Source organism: Leptodactylus fuscus, chromosome 1 (genome assembly GCF_031893055.1).
Source record: "Leptodactylus fuscus isolate aLepFus1 chromosome 1, aLepFus1.hap2, whole genome shotgun sequence".
Lineage (NCBI taxonomy): Eukaryota > Metazoa > Chordata > Amphibia > Anura > Leptodactylidae > Leptodactylus > Leptodactylus fuscus.
The window spans coordinates 80,943,068-80,965,696 of record NC_134265.1 but is presented as its reverse complement, the minus strand read 5'-3'; the positions used below and the strand labels follow the sequence as shown (position 1 = coordinate 80,965,696).

Sequence of the window (22,629 nt, the reverse complement as noted above, 5' to 3'; positions counted from 1 at the left end):
GTGCGGGCACATGAAAAATTAACGAGTGGGCGGAGTCAACACAAAATGGGCAGTGCTAAATTTGCCGCGGCGCGCTATGCGCACCACACATTTTGTCCCTCTTTCGGTTCAAAAGTTGGGAGGTATGCAGATGAGTTAAATCTGGGATATACCTCCAGCTGACCATGACAGTGATACAAGACCTGGAATCTGGGACTGTCCTGTTGAACCTGGAATGGTTGGGAAGTATGCTTTGATGGACCAGAACAAAGAACACTCAGCATTTGGACATAGCATTACGTCTGTAAATCTGAGTATGTGAACACACTAATAGTAAATACGCCCCAATGTTTCTTGTTGCACATTTCACAGTTCTATCCTCCATGTGCCTTCCTGGAGCATATGACATATAATACACACACAATTATTATGTGCCTTATTGCAGATATAGTTTTCATGGCTACAGCCTGCATATTTGTGAGACAGTAGAGAAGCAGAGCTATAAATGTCCTGTTGCCCACAACAATCATGGCTGCCCAGTTACTGTCATGAGGCTGGAAATGATAATAACGCGCATGCGCTTCCAGTGGTCCGTCCAGTTGGCAGTCAGCATTCTCCTTCCCTCTTGTTCTACCGCCGGACTCTGTGATTGGTCGGATCCCGGTTGCCAGGCGGAAGTAGTTGGTAGTCAGGAGGCGGGGCTCGCTATGTTTGTATGTTGAGAGAAGCGGCAAGGAGCTGTATAGCGGCGGGTGACAGTGTATCCTTACCGGGCCCGTGTGTCCCCTCACACCGCACAGACATGGGCTACAAGACGGACCAGCTGCTTATCGTTGTGTCCATCCTAGAAGGTGAGTAGTGCCATGTGTATGTGAGCCTGTACTCTATGCACCCAGCTGTGGCACTACAAGTCCCAGCATGTCATCTCTAATGCATCAGGTATAATCCAGACAATTGCCGGGCCCCTTACCCACCTGTAGTGCCCATCCTGAGTGGCCACACTATATGGGAGGAGGAGCACTCATCCTTAGATGCCTCCATGGCCCCATTCACATTATGCAGTGTCTGCGCAGATGACAAGTCTCCTAGAAAGCTTATGGTTGTGTTCACATGTCGCAGTTGTGCAGTACTACATAGCTGTACATGCGATTCTGTGGAAGTTCTTCTGCTATTCCTAAAACTGTTCCACAAATGTTGCATGTGAACATACACTTATCCTCTGCATAGAATGGCGTCACATTCAGGGCTTTCTGTTCCCTGATACATTGGTACAGTCTTGTTAACTCCTTAAAGGAGTGTCTGCAGGTTTCCGTATTACTACCCCCAGGTTATATGTCTAACATGGCAGAATCATATCTATATCTACAATGGGGGGGGGTCTCTATTCACTTGTATGGAAGTTTCCAAAATAGCTTGGCTGCCTGTTATTGGATGCCTTCTACAAGTGACTGTGGGGACCATCACGTATGCAGTCCTAGATGACTTAGACACTGGGGTCAGACGATATTAATAGAGGTGGGAACCAAATCTATCAGGTATTTATGGTGTAGCCTACAGGTAAATGACCAGGCTTTAAAGGGAATTTCCAGGTTAAGACTATAGATATCAGATTAGTGGGTTTCTGACACCCGGGTACCCCCTCTGATATACGTAGAGCTCTGCTCTCTGAGTAGTGGCCATACAAGGTACTGCAGATCAGCTCCATTTACTGGAATGAGACCTAAGCTGCATGGACTCCTTCCAGCCTCTACGCAGAGAACACCTGTCTGCTACCAGCTCCATTCTCTGTGGGAGTGCTGGAATCACACCCCTCCTGATCTAATATTAGTAGATTTTAAGGCTAGATCAGCAATATTTTTATCCTCAAAACTTTCTAATATAATGTACACCACATTTATCACCGCTATCACAACGTGTGCAAAAAAAGGGTGTGTCCCAAATTACAACATTGTGTGCCAAAAATTGACTACTAATTACACCAATAAATAGTGTAAGCTTAGACTGGACAGTCTGACCATACACCCGGCTTATCTAACACCATCAGATACTTTGATAAATCTGGTGCAGTTTAGAACTGTGACTATTAGTAAATCTGCCCCGATATGTTTAGGTAAACAGGACCGCTATGAGGTCAGTCTGTATTGTTGTGAGCTCTTCCTTGTCAGGGATCGCTGGGTCAGCTGTAGTTCTTCTTCCTCTGTTTACTGTCTTCATGCTATGGAGGCAATAAAGAAGGAGATAGAAGAGGTTATAAACTTTTTTTGGCATCTCGCTGTCTCTGACAGCTGGACATTGGACCTGCTAGACTGCAGAATCCAATAAACCTGTGCTGGAGATATACAGCCATGTGTGTTTAAAGCCGGGAAGTGCAGTCAGTTTATAGACTTATTGTTTTTTTGTTCAAATATTCTTATGATATTGTATTTTTTTTTCGTTTAACAAGAAAAATCCATGCAAACAGCATTTCATTGTCTTATGTGTTGACATATGGGCTGGAGCAAAAATCACTCAGGACAGGACGGTTTAGTGTTTCAGATCTACCAGTATAATCCTCCTGGGCAATAGTTCTGTCATATGAGAAGCCTTTTGTCATATGTCAGCATCTGGTAAAACGGAAAAAAAATTGTCTTTGTAATATCTTCCCTTTTGTGTTAATTTTTCTATGTTTTTTTTTTTTTTGTTTTTTTTACTTCCGTACATTACAGATAGACTGTGTTGTTGCACATCTAATTCAATATTTCATGTCGTATAGAGCAAATATTAAAAGATGGAGCACTTAGAATCAAAAATGGTTAAATTGTAACTAAACTTTTGATCTGGCAGTATTTGTGCCATTAATACATTTTTTAATCTATTTTATTAACACATTTTGGATCCTTTCTACGAAATCCTGCATGCTTTCACTCTTTCCCATGTTCTTGTATTGAGAGCTACTCCTGCCTCTCCCTGAACGTTACTGTATGGAGTGTGGACTTGGAGTACAGGATTATTATTCATTGAAAGGATCCAAACTTTGCTAATAAAGTATATTACAAAATTTATTAATGTTGCAAATACTGACAGAAAAATAAAAGTTGTCTGAAAGTTTGTGTATATGTGTGTTTACAGTGAGCAGTGTATGGTTTCTTCCTGTATGGGATGTTTTTACACATTATTTCTATGCATTACACTTGGTTGTGTGCATGATGCCTCATGCCCTGTTCACATCTGCGTTGGTAATCCGTCTGGAGGAGTCCGCATGAGGACCTTCCCGAACGGAATACAAAACACAATTGAAAGCGGTGTGCTGTAAAAGCACACAGACCCCATAGACTATAATGGGGTCTGTGTGCTTGCTGTCCGCACTTTCCTGTCTGCATGATTCGTGCGGGCAACGCGTGGCAAACACACGGACCCAATTATAGTCTATGGGGTCCATGTACTTTTACTGCACCAGTGCTTGCAATTGCGTTTGGTATTCTGTTCGGGAGGTCCTCATGCAGACTCCCCCCAGACGGAATCCAAACGCAGATGTGAACGAGGGCTAAGGTATGTGGTTCTGGGGAACTGCAACGCCAGTCCTATTGCTATTTGAGAAAAGCTGATGCTGCACGTTCTCTGTCCACTAGTAATTTCCAGCACACAGAGTGTGCCAGAACAGTGGATCTGTGCAGGGTATGGGTGCATAGGTCATCAGTATAAAAAATAAAAAAAACAACGTACCAGAAAAACCCTTTAGGCTATAGCACCACATTGCAGAAAAGTACAGATTTTGCTGCGTTTTTTTTTTTTTTTTTTTGAGCCAAAGCCAGGAGTGGATTGCGAAGAAGGGAGTATTGGGGGTTTTCTGAGGCTTTTGGTGGTGGCTTAAAGTTAGGATTTACTGCAGTGATCCCTGTTGAATGAATGAGAAACCAGTGTCCCTAGGAAAGTACTTTGTCACTTTATCTTCTGTAGGTGGTTCTCACTTTTTTCTAGGCAATCAGCCATTAACCTGAATGGACCAGAGAAAGCTAAGCAGGCCTGAGAGGAGGCGAATGGCATGGTGCTTTTGTAGGGTCACTGCAAGTGTAATGATATATCCTAGCAATATGCCATAGTTGTCTCTTCTGAGACGACCCTTGTCCACATATCCTATTAGTCCTCACCGGCTAGAACAGATATTAGCAACCATTCTTGCAGGTCCAGCACATCCATGTATTACATGGCTATAATCCCCCAGCAAATGCAGCTTCTGTAGAGAAATGTTAGCCAGACATGTCTTACCTTTGTGATTATATAACCTCATTGCTCAGCCGTCTTTGTGACACATCACCTTTAACTTCTCCACATTATGTGGCTTGCATTTTAGTCTAAGGGTTGGTTCACACTAGCGCTTGTATTCCGTCCGCATGGAGACCCCCCCGAACGGAATACCAACGCTAATGCAAGCGCCGCGCACTGCCCGCACAATTCATTCGTGCGGGCAGTGCATGGCAAGCACACGGAGCCCATTATAGTCTATGGGCTCCGTGTTCTTAACTGCACAGCGCTTGCATTAGCGTTGGTATTCCGTTCTGGGGGGTCTCCATGCGGACTCCTTGCGGACGGAATACAAGCGCTAGTGTGGACCAACCCTTAGGTTGGCTGATTCTTCCAAATCCTGCAAGACCAGCTGACCTAATCTAATGTGTACTGGGTGTTTAGCCTATGTGTTGGGTGGGTGGGTGGGGGGTGATGGAAGAGGAGGGATCGGGCATGATGAATTTTAGCACTCCCTGTTCTTTTTTTCTCAAGGTAGATAAGTTTCTGCCACAGGTATTGAGTGTGTATGTGCGTGTATAGGTCTGCAGGAATAGTAGTTGTCTATCAGCTATTGAATGTGCATGGCCTCTTTAATGGTGTTTTCAAGACTTTTGATATGGATGACCTTGGGATTGGTCTTTAGTCTCATCTCAATAAGGGTCTAACGCCCAGAATCCCAATCGATCAGCTGATATGAGAACCTTGACCACCAAATATATGGTGAACACTGCCAGAAGCAGAATGCTAAGTACATGATGTAGTAGTCCTTTAAATGAATGGGACCTGAGCTGCAGTAACTTGGCACATTCACTATACAGTGTACAGAGCTGTAGTTCCCCTTTCTGGTGGGGATGTCGGACCCTCACTGGACTGATATTAATCAGCTATCCAAGGTCATCAAGATGAAAAACCCTGAAAACTTTTTACAAATTCCAAAAATACAGATTACATATCAGAGTAACAATAAGAATAAACGACTTGTATCAGTCAGAACGTAAAACATTTTATAATAAGAATATAAATATGTTTGAACTATTTATCACTTTTTTGATAAATTCCTAAAAGATGAATAGCTAAAGTGACCCCTAGAGCTAGAGGTAAACCATAACTATGAAATATAGTAGAATTCTAGTCATTTAGTCTCACATGTCACATATTTCCTGATACTACATCCAAGAGGTGCCCCCCCCCCCATTTTAAATTGCTGTTTGTTTGTTTGTTTGTTTGTTTTTTTTTGGGGGGGGGGTTTCAGCCATGCTTTTTCATGTTTTGCTTTTCATTTATTTTCTTTATGGCATTATTAAACTTTTTTTTTTTTTTTTTACTTCATCTAATCCTGCATATATGTTGTTCTGATCCTTATCGCTCTCTTTTTTTTTTTTCTCGCTTCAGGGCGCCATTTTCCAAAGCGCTCTCGGCATATGCTTGTGGTAGAAGCGAAGTTTGATGGTGAACAGCTCTCTACAGATCCAGTACCGCACTTGGAGCAGCCTCAGTTTGCTACGGAACTAGCTTGGGAACTTGACAGGAAAGCCCTTCACCAGCACAAGTAATTCTCTGTTTATCACCTTCAGAGGACAGTGCGCACACAATCATGCACAGTAATCATAAAGCGATGGTATTTCCTTTATCACTTTATAAAGATGGGAGTAGTCTTGTAACTGTGTTGGTAAAGTTCACTGGAAAGCATCACGGGCAATGGAAGTTAGTTTTCCAGGCAAAATTTTAAATAAAACAAACCATAACCATACCTTACCCTATGTAACTTTGACCCTATGTCCTGTTTTGCCTTTGGGTCCTCTGTTTTGCCTTTGGGTCCTCTGTTTTGCCTTTGGGTCCTCTGTTTTGCCTTTGGGTCCTCTGTTTTGCCTTTGGGTCCTCTGTTTTGCCTTTGGGTCCTCTGTTTTGCCTTTGGGTCTCCAGATCCGTTCTGTTCCCGCACTGACTTCTGCAGTCAATCTTTGGCCTCAGTAGTCTCATATTGGATACCTGTGACATCACTGCTAATAAATCACCAGCCGGTTGTTGGACTTGTGACCTGTGGTCAGCACCAGCCCAGAAATCTTAAAATATATATTAATATATTATATTTCTAATTTACGGCAGAAATATTGTAACCGTTAGGTGCCAGTTAAACCTCTTGGGTTTTTAATGAGCCAAACTGCTGCCACTGCTAGAACACTGCTTTATTGGGTTTTACGTATGTATTCGATGATATATAATATGTAAATATTATATACAATTTGGATGTAATACTAATACGTTTTGTAGATATATTTACAGAGTAGTTTCCTTCTCTTAAAGCGTCTGATAGGAAGAGAATTCAATGAATATTTCTTCTCACCAAGAAATTAAAACTGTGGATACTGAATTTACTGTCTTAGTGATTTTTAAGATGTGTATTAGATTGTGTTTTATTTGAAGTCTTTAAGAGGAAACCAGTTACAGTTTGTGAATTGCTAACTGAGCCAAGTACAATGTGTGGGTTTAAAATGTGGCTTAGAAATGTAAAAATGTCCCTGTAACAATACATCTCTGTTCTTGTTGTAGGCTGCAGCGAACGCCGATCAAACTCCAGTGTTTTGCCTTGGACACATTAACATCAGCAAAAGAGTCTGTCGGATATGTTGTTTTAGACTTGAGAGCTGCTCAGGAAAAGAAACAAGTAATGATATTGTGGTTATCTAAAGAAATATGTCAGCAGGGATTCTTCCAGATTACTCCAGTAATGAGGATTGGTGGCCATGTTCTCTTGTGTAATACAGGATGTTTATGGGAGTGTTGGGGAGATAACTTTTACTTTTCACTCTAACTGCATCTTCAACATTGATATTCTTCAGATGATGTATCTTAAAAAGTCAGTAGCTAATGCTCCTAAAATTTTGCTGGTACCTAAGGCTGTGTATAAATAGCAGATCTTCTCAAGTTAATCTATGGCAGAGATTTCTGATGTGGATTCTCAGTTTGAGTTCTTCAGATCTGCATGTGGATTAGTCCTATTCATGCTCTAGTTTTCTGTTGAGGCCCTAAAAGGAGTCTGCCATCACCTAAATCGCTTCTAAACCATTTATAAGCTGTTGTAGGGGCGACTTATATGGAATGGTAATCTAACCCTTATGTAAAAGATCTGTTCAGCTGGAGCACCATTAACCTGTGTGTTGTCTCCCTCCACCATAATAGTTCACAGATCCTGTTGTGCGGCAACTATAGGCAACAAAAGTGCTCTGGGAGACATGGCCACACCCTTGGGGTCATTGAATGGTTCAGTTGTGTGTGGATTAAAAAAAAAGAATTTTCTTTGCAAGAAATTTTGACACAAAAAAGGTTCAAGAGCAATTTTTTTTGTTCTAGATCACCTCCCCTAAGCCTATTCCACTGCCACCACCGTGTTACAGAGCAGAGTACAATGATAAACCATATATCACTTTAGTAGACTTAAAGAAAAACTACTTTGATGTTTTATGCAAATTAGTCAATTGGAGTACTGGAGGCGGGCCTTTCCTCCCTGGAGGACTGCTCTTGCTGCTTGGACCTCTTCCATCTCCTGCTTGCACCACCCTGTGATGTGATAGTTTTTGTTTCCACTGTTATTACCTATCGTATTTGTACAACAACAGCAGTGCTCCCAGGCCTGAAGGCCCGCCTCCAGTGCACCACCTGTCTTATTTACATAAAACTTTAAAGTTGTTTTTCTTTAAATCTACAATAGGGATACACAACATACCTCTTTGATGGATATCACTGTAATGTGCTCTATTACATGGTGGCAGTTGAATATGATTGGGCAAGGTAGTAGACTTCCCATTGAAAGCTTTTTGAATAAAAAAAAACTAAAAAAATATGTGTGTATGTGTGTATATATATATATAAAAATATATATATATATATATATATATATATATATATATATATATATATATATATATTCTTAACTGTGGCACTATTGCTTCCTGTTTGAACTTGCACATTTATTGTATGTGTTGCTCATTTTATATTATTCAGTGTTTGTTTGGTTTTTTTTCCGTTTTTTTTAATTCTATTTTTGAACAGGCTCCAAAATGGTTTTCCCTATTGAGCAGTAAATACACAAAGTTTAGGCCAGAAGTGCAGCTTAATATTTCTCTGGAAACTGACACCAAACCTGCTGTAGATGCTTTCAAAGCCAAGGAAGCTCCTCCTCGCAGCAGTAAAGGTGAGAAGGGTACATTACATAAGTGTGAAAAGGCCTCAACATTGAAAAGCTTTACTTAACGTCAAGGTCTAACACTAAGAGCTCTCAAAAACACAGACCTGGAGTGGTGACAGCTCACATATGGTGGCCAGGTTCAGGAAATGAGCACAAACCCTTGAAATGGGAAACCATAAGTGGGTAATTGTGCTACATGTAGTTATTTCCAGCTGCATAGACTGCTTATATCTTCCTTTGATTTAGTTGTAGCTAATGTAAATTATTTTACAAGATTATCAGTATATATTTCATGCAATGATATGTTACACGAACAGAGAGTGCTATGTTAGACTAACAGCATACGTTTCCTTATAGTTGTTCAGTGACTAAAGGCATTTGCCTCTAAGCATATCATGGAGCCACATATCAAGCTGATCGTCTCCTTACATACAGTTTATATATAATGTGCGTGTATATAGATCATATTTGTATTAAAGATTCTGATCCTCTGTCTCTGTCCTGTGATACATTTATGTCTGTCTCTGACTTGGCCTACCTCTATCTGAGGCCCTATTCACATCTGCGTTCGGGGAGTCCACTTGGTCTCCCGCCACTGATTCCTACCTGTGCAAACAGCACTTTTCTCTCCCCATGTTTCATGCAGAAACAACACGGACCTCATTATAGTCTGTGGGGTGCACGGGTTTCCTTAGGTAACTGCTTTTTAATGCGTATAGGTTTCCAAATCGGGCCTTAGGGTATGTTTGCATCTGTGTCAGAAGCTGGTAGGAGTACAGTCCTTCTACAATTGTCGATAAACAATTTCTGCGTGCATTTTGTCCAGTGGAATAACAGAGAGCAAAACTGATGCCTGACACACCGCATTATAGTCAGTAAGGCCCCTCACAATCTGAATTCATCTGTTGAGTCCTTTTTCTGTTCATACAATAGACTACAATACGTAGATGTGAACCTGAGCTCTTGAGGATCATGTAGGATCTGCTGAAAGTTATTATATGTATTGATGTACTTATTTGTGAGTTTCCCGGCACTCTCTCGGTCAGTATATATCCACTTAATTCACAAGCAGCAGACTGGTGGTTAGAATTTAGCACCACAAAAACGAGCCTGGAAAATTGAGTATTCTGCAGACTTTCCCATCCGTAGCTGATCGGTTGTAATGCAGAATTGTTGCTGATTTTCACCATGGATTTTATCCCTTAGTGTATAGGGGTGAACTCCATGGAAAATCCACATCAAAAATCTACATGTAACAATTTGTGGTAAAGTCTGTGATGGAAAAATTCTGCTATGTATGGACCTGCCCTCTTGCTGCCATTTGCAGCATGGACTTCATTGAAATTTTCAGGAGTTAGAGGAACACATCAAGGTACATGTTGTTGATCTCTTTGGTACATACTTATAACTTGAAATTGTTATTCCAATTCTAAAAATAAATGTAGTTATGGTGTGAATACATTTCAGCCAGCTTGTGTCAGTAGCAGTACTTGACCGCCTGTGGTTTGTGCAAGTAAAAATCGATGAAAGCAGCATATAATCCTAAAAAACTTTATAACTATAAATTATGTTATGAGACATCTTCTAGAGAACTACCTAACATTAAAACTTTTGACGGTAAAGCAATGACAGACATTTAAAGTGAACCTGTCACCTATTTATTTTACCCTCTGTCGGCAGAGAGGTTGTGCATGATTTTGGAGTCATTTGGCCAAACTCCCACTTAATTTGAAGCTTGTGGCCAATGCCATGAGCAAGGAGTCCAATAGATTCATAGTATGCATACAACCCTTCCCCCTGCTGCTGATTGACAGATTTCTCCCTGTACACAATAATCAATTAAAGGCAGAACCCGGGCTCTCATGAATACATCAGACTCTTGATACACAGCTTTGAGTTTATCCTAAACACTGCTGAATTCAGTGTGCCTGTCACTACAGTATACTGCTGTCATATCATAGAGGACGGAAGGTAGTAAGTAACAGGTACCCTATGATCCAAACTCACTTGGGTTCCAGAGAAAGGTTACAATAATGCTTGCACAAGTATCATAGGCACCTGTAAAAGCATTTTTATGCATTGAATAAAGTCTTCTGCCTTAATATACAGTACATGAGACATTTTCCAGCACTTGAAGCTGAAGCTCCCCTTCCCCGGCATATAGACCTGATGTACACGACTGAGTTTGTAGTGGAATGCTCTCTGATGACTCTCAGACCGTCAGAGCTTCTCTCTGAGTGTCATCTAAGTGCTTTTTGTGAGGCACTTACCTCTGGTTCTTGTTCTGATGACCGAGCAGGATAGGACCTACTCTATATCATTAGAACACAATGCATGGGAATCCCCAATAGAGCATCACAAAATATACTCGGATGTCACTTGGACGTTGCTCTGAGTGTCACCAAGGTACACTTGGTCATAGGCATGGGACATTATAGGCACTTCTAGTGACATTAATTGACTATAGTGTCTGTTAACCTTTTCCCTGCCATTGGCATGGAAAAGGATAATAGATGTAATGGGGTAAACCATCTCACACTGGCGTGCAAGAGATCTGTCTCCAGTCTGGGCCATCACTTAGTTTAATCTATTATAGGATCTGTTAACCTGTTCCTCAACATTGGCAGGGAACAAAGTCCTCTCTGATCACGGGCAGTTAGTGCATCTGCGTCCCCCTGATCCCTCTTAAGACGACCCACATCTTTGCTCACCAGTACAGTTCCTGTGTGGCGAGGAGACAGCCGGGAGATTTCGGAAGGCTGTTCTTACATAGTGTATGTGAGGTCACATGCCAAGTCGCTCAGCTGCCAGTATGGTCATGATTTTGAATGACATAATTTAAGAGATGTATGTTGGGTGTGCTGGAGTATTTTTCTGGAGAAGAATATGTTTTAGAAAATTTTAAATTTTGACCCAACATGGAAAAAAGAGCATTTTGTTGACCTTGTTTAAAGGGGCTCTATCAGCAAAATCATGCTGATAGAGTCCCCACATATGCCTGAATAGCCTTTAAAAAGGCTGTTCAGGCACCGTAGATGTTATATTAAACTACCCCCCCCCCCCCCCCCCCCCCGTTTTAAAATAAAACCCTAAAACAGAATGTGATACACTTGCCCATCGTGCATGGGAGGCGGGCATTCAGGGTCCACCGACTTCTTCATCCACTACTCCTCTTCCTGCAATGTCCTCGGGTTCCGTCTTCCTCCGGCGCTCGCAAACTATAAAAAAAAATGACGTGGGCGCATACGCAGTAGTAGAAGCAGCATGCTACTGCACATGCGCCCAGGCCATTTTTTTTTTTAGCAATGTCAGTTTGCGAGCGCCGGAGGAAGACGTGACCCGAGGACATCGCAGGAAGAGGAGGCGTGTATGAAGAAGACGTCGGACCCTGAATGCCCGCCCCCTTTTTAAAGGCTATTCACGCATATGTGGGGCTCTATCAGTATGATTTTGCTGATAGAGCCACTTTAAAAGTGTTGTCCGGCACTATGCTATTGGCTGCTGTGCTCTCTTTACTACTTACCAAGTACAGTGCCATACATTTTATAGTGGCTGAACTTGGTGTTGCAGCTGAAATCCACTCATTTGAATGGGATTGATTCGCAGTGTGGCCATGTGACCAATGAACTTGATATCACCTTTAGTACCAAAAGGATCTTCATGGTGGATTGAGCGGTCTGTGTATTTGTAGGTTTTCTTTGCGGCATTTTTTTGTTTTGTGGCAGTTTACAGTAATGGTATAAGTAGTCCTTATCTATTTCTTTTTCCTTATTTAGTCCCAGGGGAACTCGACCCAAAAAGTCTTGTGCCTATTCTCAACGAAGCCGAGGGCTATCATCAAATCGGGCCTGTGGAGTACTGCAAAGACTACTTTGTTCTCTCTGTGACCATTGCATTTGCTACCCAGTTAGAGCAGGTAATAATGTTGTCAAGCCTCTATGAATAGAAACATATTCACTGTAATTGCCTTTATGTAAATGCTTAGCATATGTTCTCCAGAAAACCAATTTAAGAGGTACTGGAATTCTTTTCTGATGATGCAAATTATTCCACTGACATCCCTGTAAAAATAAATATTGTACAATGGACTTCCTGTAGGTTTTTCCCTTATGCATTTTTTTTTTATTTTTTTTATAATAAGGGACAGTTTTGTTTTTTCCTTCTTGGTTCCACATTTCTGTGTTGTGATGTTCCTCTGGTATTCCTTAGAAATTTAACAAAACGTTTCTAACTTACAATTCTGAGTGTGACCCTCCAGTCCAGTTTTGGCACCACTGACTGACACCCCCAACTGATATCATCCAGTTGCCAATTAATTCAGAAATTTCTTGGAGGACTAACAGAGGAACGGCACAAAGCAATGTTCTAAGAACAGATACTCCAGAATTATTTTATGGAAATGTAGTTATTTATTAAACAGACATGTCAGAAGACGTAACCGATCTTTATTTTTTTGATGTCTCCCCTTTTTCCTTTTCAGTTAATCCCTAGTACTTTAAGGCTTCCAGAGCCACAGCCAGAATTTTTCTTTTACTACTCTTTATTGGGAAATGATGTCACAAATGAGCCATTTACGGATTTGATAAATCCAGACTTTGAACCAGAGAGAGCATCTGTCAGAATCCGCAGCAGTACTGAGGTGCTCTGCATGTATCTTTCTGTCCAGCCCAAACTGCAGGTAAGGCTCTATTTTCACTGGTCATAGTGTGATTCAGTAGGAAATCTAATAGGATTGTAAATCTTTCCTACTCTGCGGTGATGGGAACAGCGATTAGTTAAAAAAATAAATAAATAAAAAATAGTGTCAAATTAGTGTTGATGACCTTATGCCATACAATAGACATACGCATTGACAAAAAAAAAAAAAAAAAAAGTCAAGAAGGAGATGTTGGAATTGAGTGATGCTTTATATGTGTGAATATAATGTAAGTCATTGCAGTGTTACAGCCACTGGCTAAGTTTATTTGGGGAAAACTATAGAATTGAAAGGGGGTTCTAGTACGCAGTTGGGCTGTCTCTAGCCTGATACAAGATCTGTTCATTTATTTTGCGCTTTTCTAGTACACCCATTCCAATTGAGTGTCATTTGCTTATTATTATTTATTTTATTTTTTTAAATGCCTTTTCATGGAAATGTTGCACCTATTGGACTATCTGAAGGTATGTTGGTGCTCAGCATAATACTCCCTACAATGCATTATGACTGGTTTGAAGGCTACTTTAACTTGTTACATGGTATCTTAACATTTCCTGTTCAGATTTGTTACAAGTTCAGCTTTTCTACAGCATTAATCTTTAATGTTTTCAAGATCCATCTGTGTTGTGGAGATCAGTCTCTGGGGAGCACCGATATACCGTTAACAGGATTGCTGAAAAAAGCAAGTACAGAAATAGATCATCATCCAGTGGCTGTGGAAGGTGCATTCATCCTTACTCCTCCGAACAGATCCAAACTGACTATACCCTCACTGCCTGCAGATGGCGCCCCAACAATAGGAGTGTCTGTTTCCCTGTATAAAGAATCTAATCTGCAGCAGGTAATGTGGCACTTTGCAATGTTTGGATCGTAGACTTATGTTCTTTCATTTAATAGTTTAATGTGCTTATTTTATATATCTGCAGACCTCACTTCACCTGAAGGAGCGCAGTGGAAATGTTGTAACTGGGAAAGAGCCATCTACACCACCTAAAAATCCTAAAGAAAGTGCAAATAGTTTATTGCCTAAACCCCCTCGGTATAGTGATTCCCCACCCACCAAAGATGATGCCACCGAGAGTGAAGTGGAGAGTATAAAGTCTGTGCAGGCAGAACCAGCAAGCTCTCAGCCACAGACTGAACATGCCGCTACAGGGGCATTGGAAGATCACATACCAGGTAATGGGTGGTACTGAGATAGGTGCTTTCACCTGAAGATGGCCCTTGATTGTCTAGTTTGGAGGGGTTTCCACAACAGCCAGGTCTAACAATGGCCTCCAGGCTGTCATGTATGGATGCCTAACAAGTCAGAAACATAACCTAATAGGCAACTGCTAACATGTACAGTATGTTTAGATAGACCATCACTTTTTGACTAGTGGAGATCCAGCTGTTGGAACCCTTGCAGATCAGATGTTTAGCAAATAGTGCAGCTCAACACTCCATGTCTTATTCGCCATACTATTAGAAGTTGTGGTTTTCATTGATGTCCCATAAACTTGATTGGGGCATCACTGACGTACTTATAACTGCTGCAACTAAAATGAACATGAGTGAGGTGTTACAGGATGGACTGGGACTTAATCCCAGACTGAAAAACCAATAACACGCTCCTTACGGTAAACCCAATATTGATGCGAAGATAGGATTAAATTGATTTATTTAAAGATAACGCATTTCGGGGTATCTTTAAATAAATCAATTTACTCCTATCTTCGCATCAATATTGGGTTTACCGTAAGGATTAAGTCCCAGTCCATCCTGTAAATGTATTTCCGGCCTTGAGCCGTGATACTGAAGATGCTGCTGTACGAATAAGGTATTGAGACGCTCAGGTGTGTTACCAAGAAAAGACATACAAGTGTTTTGAGGGTAAAATTTATAAGGACGTTTATATGGACTATATGTCAAACTTCTGTTAGCGTGACCCTACTTGGTTTCTTCTCTTTATCTCCATGAGTGAGATGTTAGATGGGAATTATTGCTCCCAACCCCGGCCCTTACAGCTGGAACATATGGGAAAAGCCAAGCGGTGCTGCTACCCCATTTACAGTAGGAGTATGGGAGCTACAGAAACACCCTGACACCTATAACTATGCTGTTCCTGTAGCTGTGAAGCTAGGGAATCCGTGTAGCCCTGCTATGCTTTTCACTTTCTATAGCTCTCATTCCCCTTTATGGTAGTTTAAAGGGGCTCTACCATTGGGAAACGTCATTTTTAGCTAAGCAGATCCTTGCATAGTCTTTAGAAATGCTATTCCACACCTACCTTTTGTATGTAAATTGCCTCCTAGTCTTTGAATAAGTCCATTTTTATTCATATGCTAATTAGCCTCCAGCGTGCACCCGGATCTGTGTCTGCTATTCTCTGTGTATGCTAGCAGGGAGATGAGTCATCAGCACAGCAGCCTCTGCTGTACATACACATAGAGAATAGCAGAGATAAGTGCACAGTGAGACTTCCGGTGCACGGAGAAAGCCAATTAGCATATGAATAAAAATGAACTTATTCAAAGACTACTGAGGTAATTTACATACAAAAGGTAGGTGTGAAATAACCTTTCTAAAGCCTATGCAAGGATGTGCTGACTTTTCTCAATGATAGAGCCCTTTAATAACCTCTTTAAAATATAACCATTATTTATTCCATACAATGAGTTCTATTTAAAACTCAAGAACCAAAAAAATGCCAGAATTGTTGTTTCATGGCATCTTGCCTCTCGCCATAGGAATAAAAGGTAATGAAAAATTAGTATTTTTTTTTTAAAAAAAAATAGTACCAATAATAACCCTAGCTCACTATCGCTCGCAGCACAAAAGACAAGCTGACACGCTATGTCACAAAAAATCTAAGTAATAAAATCTGTATTAATTGGGCATAGCCGTATGATAGTATTTCATATCTCCATATTCTTAAAGATCTACTGACAAAAGTATTAGTGTCCTAAAACAAAGCCCAAATAATGAGGTATTGCATGTAGATTTATGCACTCCTCTTAGACATTAATACAAGCTACACACATTCTATGTAAACCAATATGCTGGTATTTAAAAATACTTATAATGCAAAAAAAACCCAAACAAGCCAAAGTATGGCTATGTCAAATAAGTGGTTCCTTGTGAAATACAAATTTATATAAAGACAATCGCCGTGTCCTTAGGGCCCAAAGTCAGCTGCGCCCTTATTCAGTTTCTATCCTCCTCTAGTTTACTACTCTAAATGTTTTTTCTACCACAGCTCCCCACTCCCCATCGCCTGCTCCACGAAGTGCCGCAGAAGCAAAGAACCTTTCTGAGTCCATCTCTGAGCAGAAGATTGTAGTGCCCCCTGCTGCTCACCACTTCTATTTCTCCATTGATTTGAGAAGCATTAGTAATATAGATGTTGGGTTCCCTGTAAACTGCATTCTAAGGTTTGATATATTTTATTTCTTGACAAATCTTTAATGTTATTGTTTAGTATTACTATATAAATAATAACTTACAAATGTTTTAGTGTATTGTCTTGACTGTCCCCTGTGATGTCCTTTAGTAAATTGCTTTCACTGTTGTAAATAGTTTGAGAACAAACTTTGTATTCACTTGGCATCTTGAAGGGTTCTCGGGCACTGGATCTGACTGCGGAATAATCCAGCTTCATGGCAGACCTGTGGGGACAGAATAACTCTGGGGAGAACTATTGGCTCAATGACCATTTATCTTTGTCAGACCTTACAGTCAGCATGTCTATCACTGGTTTCCAATTTGTATTGTATAGTAAACGATCAGATACTGAGAGGCACGTCTTTTCTTTTCTCCAATACAGGTACACCTACCCATTCTTTGGCAGTGCAGCTCCTATTATGACTAACCCTCCAGTGGAAGTGCGAAGAAATATGGAAGTATTTTTTCCACAGTCTTATTGTGCCTTTGATTTTGCGACTATGCCCCACCAGCTTCAGGATACCTTCTTAAGGTTTGGAGATATTCAACCTATTTACAACTGAACTGTAGTAAAAATTGTATGCATTATGTTACAAGCCACAATGCACCACACTTGTGTATGAGGTAGGGCTGGGCAGTTAATCCAAAAATAATTGAAATCACAAGTCAGCTCAGCTAAGCCTGGTCGCCTGGCCCTAGTATAAGGTATTAGGTTTCCTCTGTGGATCATAAGAGACAGATGTCTAATGGCCATACACAATAGATTAATATTGAATCAATTTAGGGATTTTTAGCAGGGTTATGGTAGGTTCACACAAACGTCGACCGTCCTGTTGTTCTGGACCGTCAGATGACCAGAACAATGGATAGACTGACCGCTACAACAGTGGTCACGTGTGGGGCGCAGCTGACCCCATTAACTATAAAGGGGTCCATCGGTGTCCTTTCTTTAAAACTGAAACAGCCGGACTTGCAAGACTTTAGTCCAACAATTTTCCAGAGGCAAAACTGAGGACAGGTCCTATTCCTTTCCGTTTTTCAAGCAGAACTCAACAATATGAAATGAGTGGGTCTGTGGATGACATGGTCAGCACATGGATGTATTTTTTTATTTTAGAGACCCACACATACACAAAAGTTGGCCATCTAGTGTGTGTATGTGTACAGACTGGGGAAAGGATCTCTTGACACATGTCAGGGAAAGAAGTAATGGGTTTCAACATGCAAATTCCTTTTGTCTTTAATGGATATAAACTGCTGAAAAAAAAACCCAGACAGCATCTTCCGCTCGCCCCACTGAGAACACATGCATGCTTGGCCAACTGTCACGTCTTATATGGAAAAAAGAATATAAGCATTAGACTAACAGGTTTATGGCCACCTTCAGTTTCCATATATAAACATGACAAAGTTGTGAAAGAAACTTAATAGACCAGTACTGGTAAGTATTGGGAAAGGTCATTTCACCCCTTCACAAAAGGGAAAGGTTTGCCTCTACTGCTCTGACAGTGGAACACATCTAATTGTTAGTGGGCTCTTCCCCAGTCATGTTCTACTGTTGAGCTCCACTCATGGATCTAATACCAGTATTTATACATTGATTTATACTTAAAGGGGTTGTCCAGCTTAAAATGCTATCTATTAATTAGGCCGGGGGTGGTGAAAAAAATAAAACCATACTCTCCTGTCCCTGGTGCTCCGGCACCTCCCCGGGCTTTCTGCCCCTGCAGCTTTGTTATGGCAGAAGTGTCCGCCCCATGAGATCGCCAAGGCCGATCAGTGGTAGGCATCCGGAACGTCAGAGCCAGTGAGAAATTCATTCACAAGAATGCAGCAGAAAGGAGCGGGCTAGGAGAACACTGGAGCATCGGGGTCAGATGAGTATTTTTTGTTTGTTTGTTTTTTTTCACCTCCCCGGGCCTAATTAGAAAATATTATTTAGCCTGAATAACCTTTTTAACTCTGCAAAACCTGCAAAAATTAACTCAAGAATTTGTAGTATTTATTTTAATCAAGGTATATACCTTCATTAGCCACTTCACGGCAACCTCTGTATAGTGGGTCCCTATGATATTTGGTGCGGTACCACACAACCTCCACAGCTCAGCACCTACAGGTGAACACAACCCAGCAGGCCAACAGCACCCCTTCTAACAGGCTAAGCTCTCGGACTCTAGACCACACCGCAGACACAGCATCACAGCAATGGCAGTCGCCACACATCCCTATACCATGTGAGCAGATCTCAAAAACCTCACCATACGTATGCTCTCAGTCAAGTTACTGTCAATTAAATGCATTGATGTTATAATTTACCAGTAGTCCTTTTATTTATTTAGTTTTCTTCTAGTAGTTATAAATTTCAAGAGCTTTGAAACTTTTTTTTTTAAAGTTGTTTTGCTTTCTTCATATGGCCACTAGAGTGCAACGTGGTACTGTTTCTTCCTTTATGTATAGAACATAGCATACACCAGTTATCACATACAAATCAATTGGCATTACAGATCTTAACAGGATAACATTTTTGTCTTTTTAGGTTGCCACTGCTTGTTGAAGTATGGCACAGGGATAAATCTGCAAAGGATCTTCTCATTGGAGTAGCAAGACTTCAGCTGTCAAACGTTTTTACAACTGAGAAGACACGGTTCTTAGGACGACAGGGGGAGCATTGCTGGAGGCAGACCTTTCATGAAAAGGCTTCTGTTCTGCCTATAGAGGGGTAAGACATATATATGAACAAAGAGAACCCAAATCCAAATGTAGACCGTTTGTCACCTTTCTAGGCATATCATGGAACAATACATGTGATCCTCCGTACATTGTTGGAAATGCATATACAGTTCACATTCTTGTTGAAACCGAACTGCAAACTGTAATTGTGAGAATGTTGCTAAGCAGAATGCTCTTGAATTGGGACACTGATCACACCCGAAAGTGACATACTGTATGTACCAACTTTGTGCTAGACAATGGAGCTTGTATTCACAGGCGCAAAAACGTACCTGTGTCCATGTAGTAGTGTTTGAGGTTGGCCTAGGAGACATCACTTGACCAGAGCATTATTTAATAGTACACTTCTAAAGTCTACATTCACCTGTTCACTGGAATTGGGCTAAACACTCATTGCCTTAGGGCAGGTTTACACTTGCGCCTGGTCTCCACTTTCCATCTGAGAAGTTGGACAGGAGACGGAAACCCGGCAGTCAATGTTTGCCCTGAGCGTCTTCTGGTCTCTGCATGTCCAACTTTGTGTCTGGTTAAAAGAAACAGTTTCGCTGCAGAGACCAGAAGACGCTCATGAGCAGACACTTTGCAAACTCATTCAAATGAATGGGTTTGAAAACTGACTGATGGTTTCGGTCTCCTTTCCAGTTTCTCGGGCAGAAGACGGAAACCTATAAACCGGAGGCCGGGCGCAGGTGTGAACCCGCCCTTAGCAAAGTTTGTAAACTGATGATTCAGGATTGGTATACTGGTAAAGAAGCAGCAGGCAGTCAAAATTTTACTGACTTGTTGCAATGGCTGCACTTTAGAGAACAGAGTGTCTACTGACCTGAGCTGAACTTTAAAATGCATTTATATATAATATATAGAGATGAGCGAATACTATTCGAAACGGCCGTTTTGAATAGCACGCTCCCATAGGAATGAATGGATGCAGCTGGCGTCCGGCAGATTAACCCCCTGCGCGCCAGCCGCTCCTATTCATTCCTATGGGAGCGTGCTATTCGAAACTGCCGTTTCGAATAGTATCCACTCATCTCTAATAATGTATATTCCATGCATTTATATATAGAAAGTAACATTGCCCACCACTACAGCATGCATACCACTGCACCACATGGGAATGTTTAATAAAACATGCTCACCAAGAACTTGGCAGCAAGTGTTCAGTTTCTTCTGTGTAACACTTAAAAGGGAAATTTAATGTAACACATCGCTCAGTATGTGCCTACAAAGGTAAACACAGTTTTATAGAAATATCGTTGAAAATATTTAACGAAGAATGCCCATCAAGAGTAGGAAGGTCTCCTACTACGCCATCTACAAAAGGCACTTTATAAGACATTATTTTCTACTTCTTAAACGCCTTCCTCCTTAGTGTTATGAAAGGTCTTAAGGAAAAGAGTTGTGGCTAGACAATGCGTATGGTATGCTCTCACAGAGTTATTTGGCAGCTTATTTTGTCGCAGAATCCGCCTCCAAAAACGGCCTTCAATGGGAGCTGCTTTTTTTTCCCTGCTAGCTATATGTCTCAGTACTTATTATGTTACCGTTTGTGATAGGCTAAGATCTGTGGCAAATTTCTAGGAGTTGCGTTTGTATTCTGCAAAATTTCTGTATCAGTCTCATGTTGACATAATACTACAATATGGGTTGTTTTTTTTTTTTTTTTTGTTTTGTCACCCCCCATTCAGCTACATGTAAATTTTAATATTTTAACAGTTTCAATAATTCATTACATGTCTCCAGTCTAAAGTGGCAATAATATTAATAATAAGTTAATGGATAGCATACTAAATATTGTTCAAATGAGTCCAGATGAAACCTAACGGTCAATAACTAAAGCAAGTATGAGCAAGACACTATAATGGAGAACAGTCATACCAATAGATGGCGCTGTCTAAAAAGAAATCTGAGCAGATCATCGGTGGAATAATAATCAATTTCTAGTGAAGATCCAGTACCGTGATAAAAGAAAACCACTTGTGACATGTCAACGTTTCAGTCACTAGTTCGGTCCATGTGCGGTTGAATTGTGTGTCTTCTGAGTGACTGGCATACTGTTCGATGTGATGATAATACAGATATCTGTAGTTATGACCGCGTATGTGTGAAACTGACGTGCTGCATCCAAGTTCATGTCTGCTAATCCCTGAAATTTCATTAATGCTTTCTCCTTAGTGTTTTTATATTTTCTTTGTTACATTGAGTACTGGCCATGCTGCTACAGCTCTCATTCAAGTGAATGCGAGGTGAGCTGCAATAGGGTGACGTGGCGAGTGCAACGCGATTGGACATGGATGACCCTTCTTTAGAATAGGCCCTCAATATCACATCTTGGAAAATCCCTTGAACTATTGTATGTGGGTCAGTGTGAATACTGCAGTACCAGATACATATGGTTTCCCTTTGTGTCACCAGTGTTTGACCCATAACTTTATTTTTGTTTTGTTTTTCTAAACTTTTTGTTATGAGGTCTTATTTTTTGTGAGTGTATTTTTTTTTTTTTGGGGTACATAAGGCTGTCTATTGCGACTTTGGGCAGATTGTTATTTAGCTTTGGAGCCCCATATTCATGTAAATTGTGTAAATTACTGTTTTATTTATATGTAAATTGTGCATTGGTAGCATACCATAGTTTACCTGGACTTTGGTCCCAGTTCTAGATTCCTGGGCAAAGCCCAATCTCCCCCCACCCCTACCCTATATTTCTGGTGCTTGTGGTGCCATCCCATTACACTCTACATCTGATGATCCTTGTACTTGTTCACATGTTGCTACAGGACTTTCCATTTAGCTATGTTCACATGCATTTTGGAATCTCTGACATAGTGTACAGTTTATTTTTAATTAAATTTTATTTTTTTACTTTTTTACATTCAAAAGAAGGGCACCATTGTGTGACTGGTCAGCGCTGTTCATAGACACCATGGGGTAGATTTCTTGTTCCTGTTGCATTTATATTAGAGGGATGAGAGACTAACCAACCTCTAATAGCTTTTGATAGAAACTAATCTCGGGCCAGTTACACAATGTAACTGCAGAATACTCCGACATGTTCCACAAATCATGTCTTTTCTGCTTAGAAATGAAATTGTTTTGTGGCCATCCATTTTTAACAAGAACGTGTTGCTTGACATGTTCTATTTTTCCAGCTGTTGCAAAGGAAACTGAATTGTCTTATTTGTTCGCAATATAATGTGATATTGTTTTTAATAACTTGACATATTTTATGACTCTGCTGTTCAGGTTTTTATAGATATTGTTCCCTTGTCAGTGTTTATCTCTATTTCTGTCTATCTGGCTCTTCCAGTAGTTCTAGGCACACTACTTGTCTATAACAACCATTCACTGTACT

The 22,629-nt window shown here is 40.8% G+C and overlaps 1 protein-coding gene across 1 annotated transcript in view; it reads left to right on the top strand.

The window, feature by feature from the left end:
* Positions 1-665: 665 nt before the first annotated feature.
* Positions 666-22,629, top strand: part of CEP120 (centrosomal protein 120) — a 69,993-nt gene continuing 48,029 nt past the window's right edge. The window contains exons 1-11 of the mRNA XM_075272295.1: positions 666-830; positions 5,635-5,791; positions 6,793-6,907; positions 8,293-8,434; positions 12,205-12,344; positions 12,909-13,106; positions 13,738-13,965; positions 14,051-14,303; positions 16,363-16,537; positions 16,930-17,079; positions 19,084-19,266. Coding sequence (XP_075128396.1) covers positions 695-830; positions 5,635-5,791; positions 6,793-6,907; positions 8,293-8,434; positions 12,205-12,344; positions 12,909-13,106; positions 13,738-13,965; positions 14,051-14,303; positions 16,363-16,537; positions 16,930-17,079; positions 19,084-19,266 — 1,877 coding nt within the window. The 5' untranslated portion in view covers positions 666-694. The remainder of the gene's footprint in view (positions 831-5,634; positions 5,792-6,792; positions 6,908-8,292; positions 8,435-12,204; positions 12,345-12,908; positions 13,107-13,737; positions 13,966-14,050; positions 14,304-16,362; positions 16,538-16,929; positions 17,080-19,083; positions 19,267-22,629) is intronic.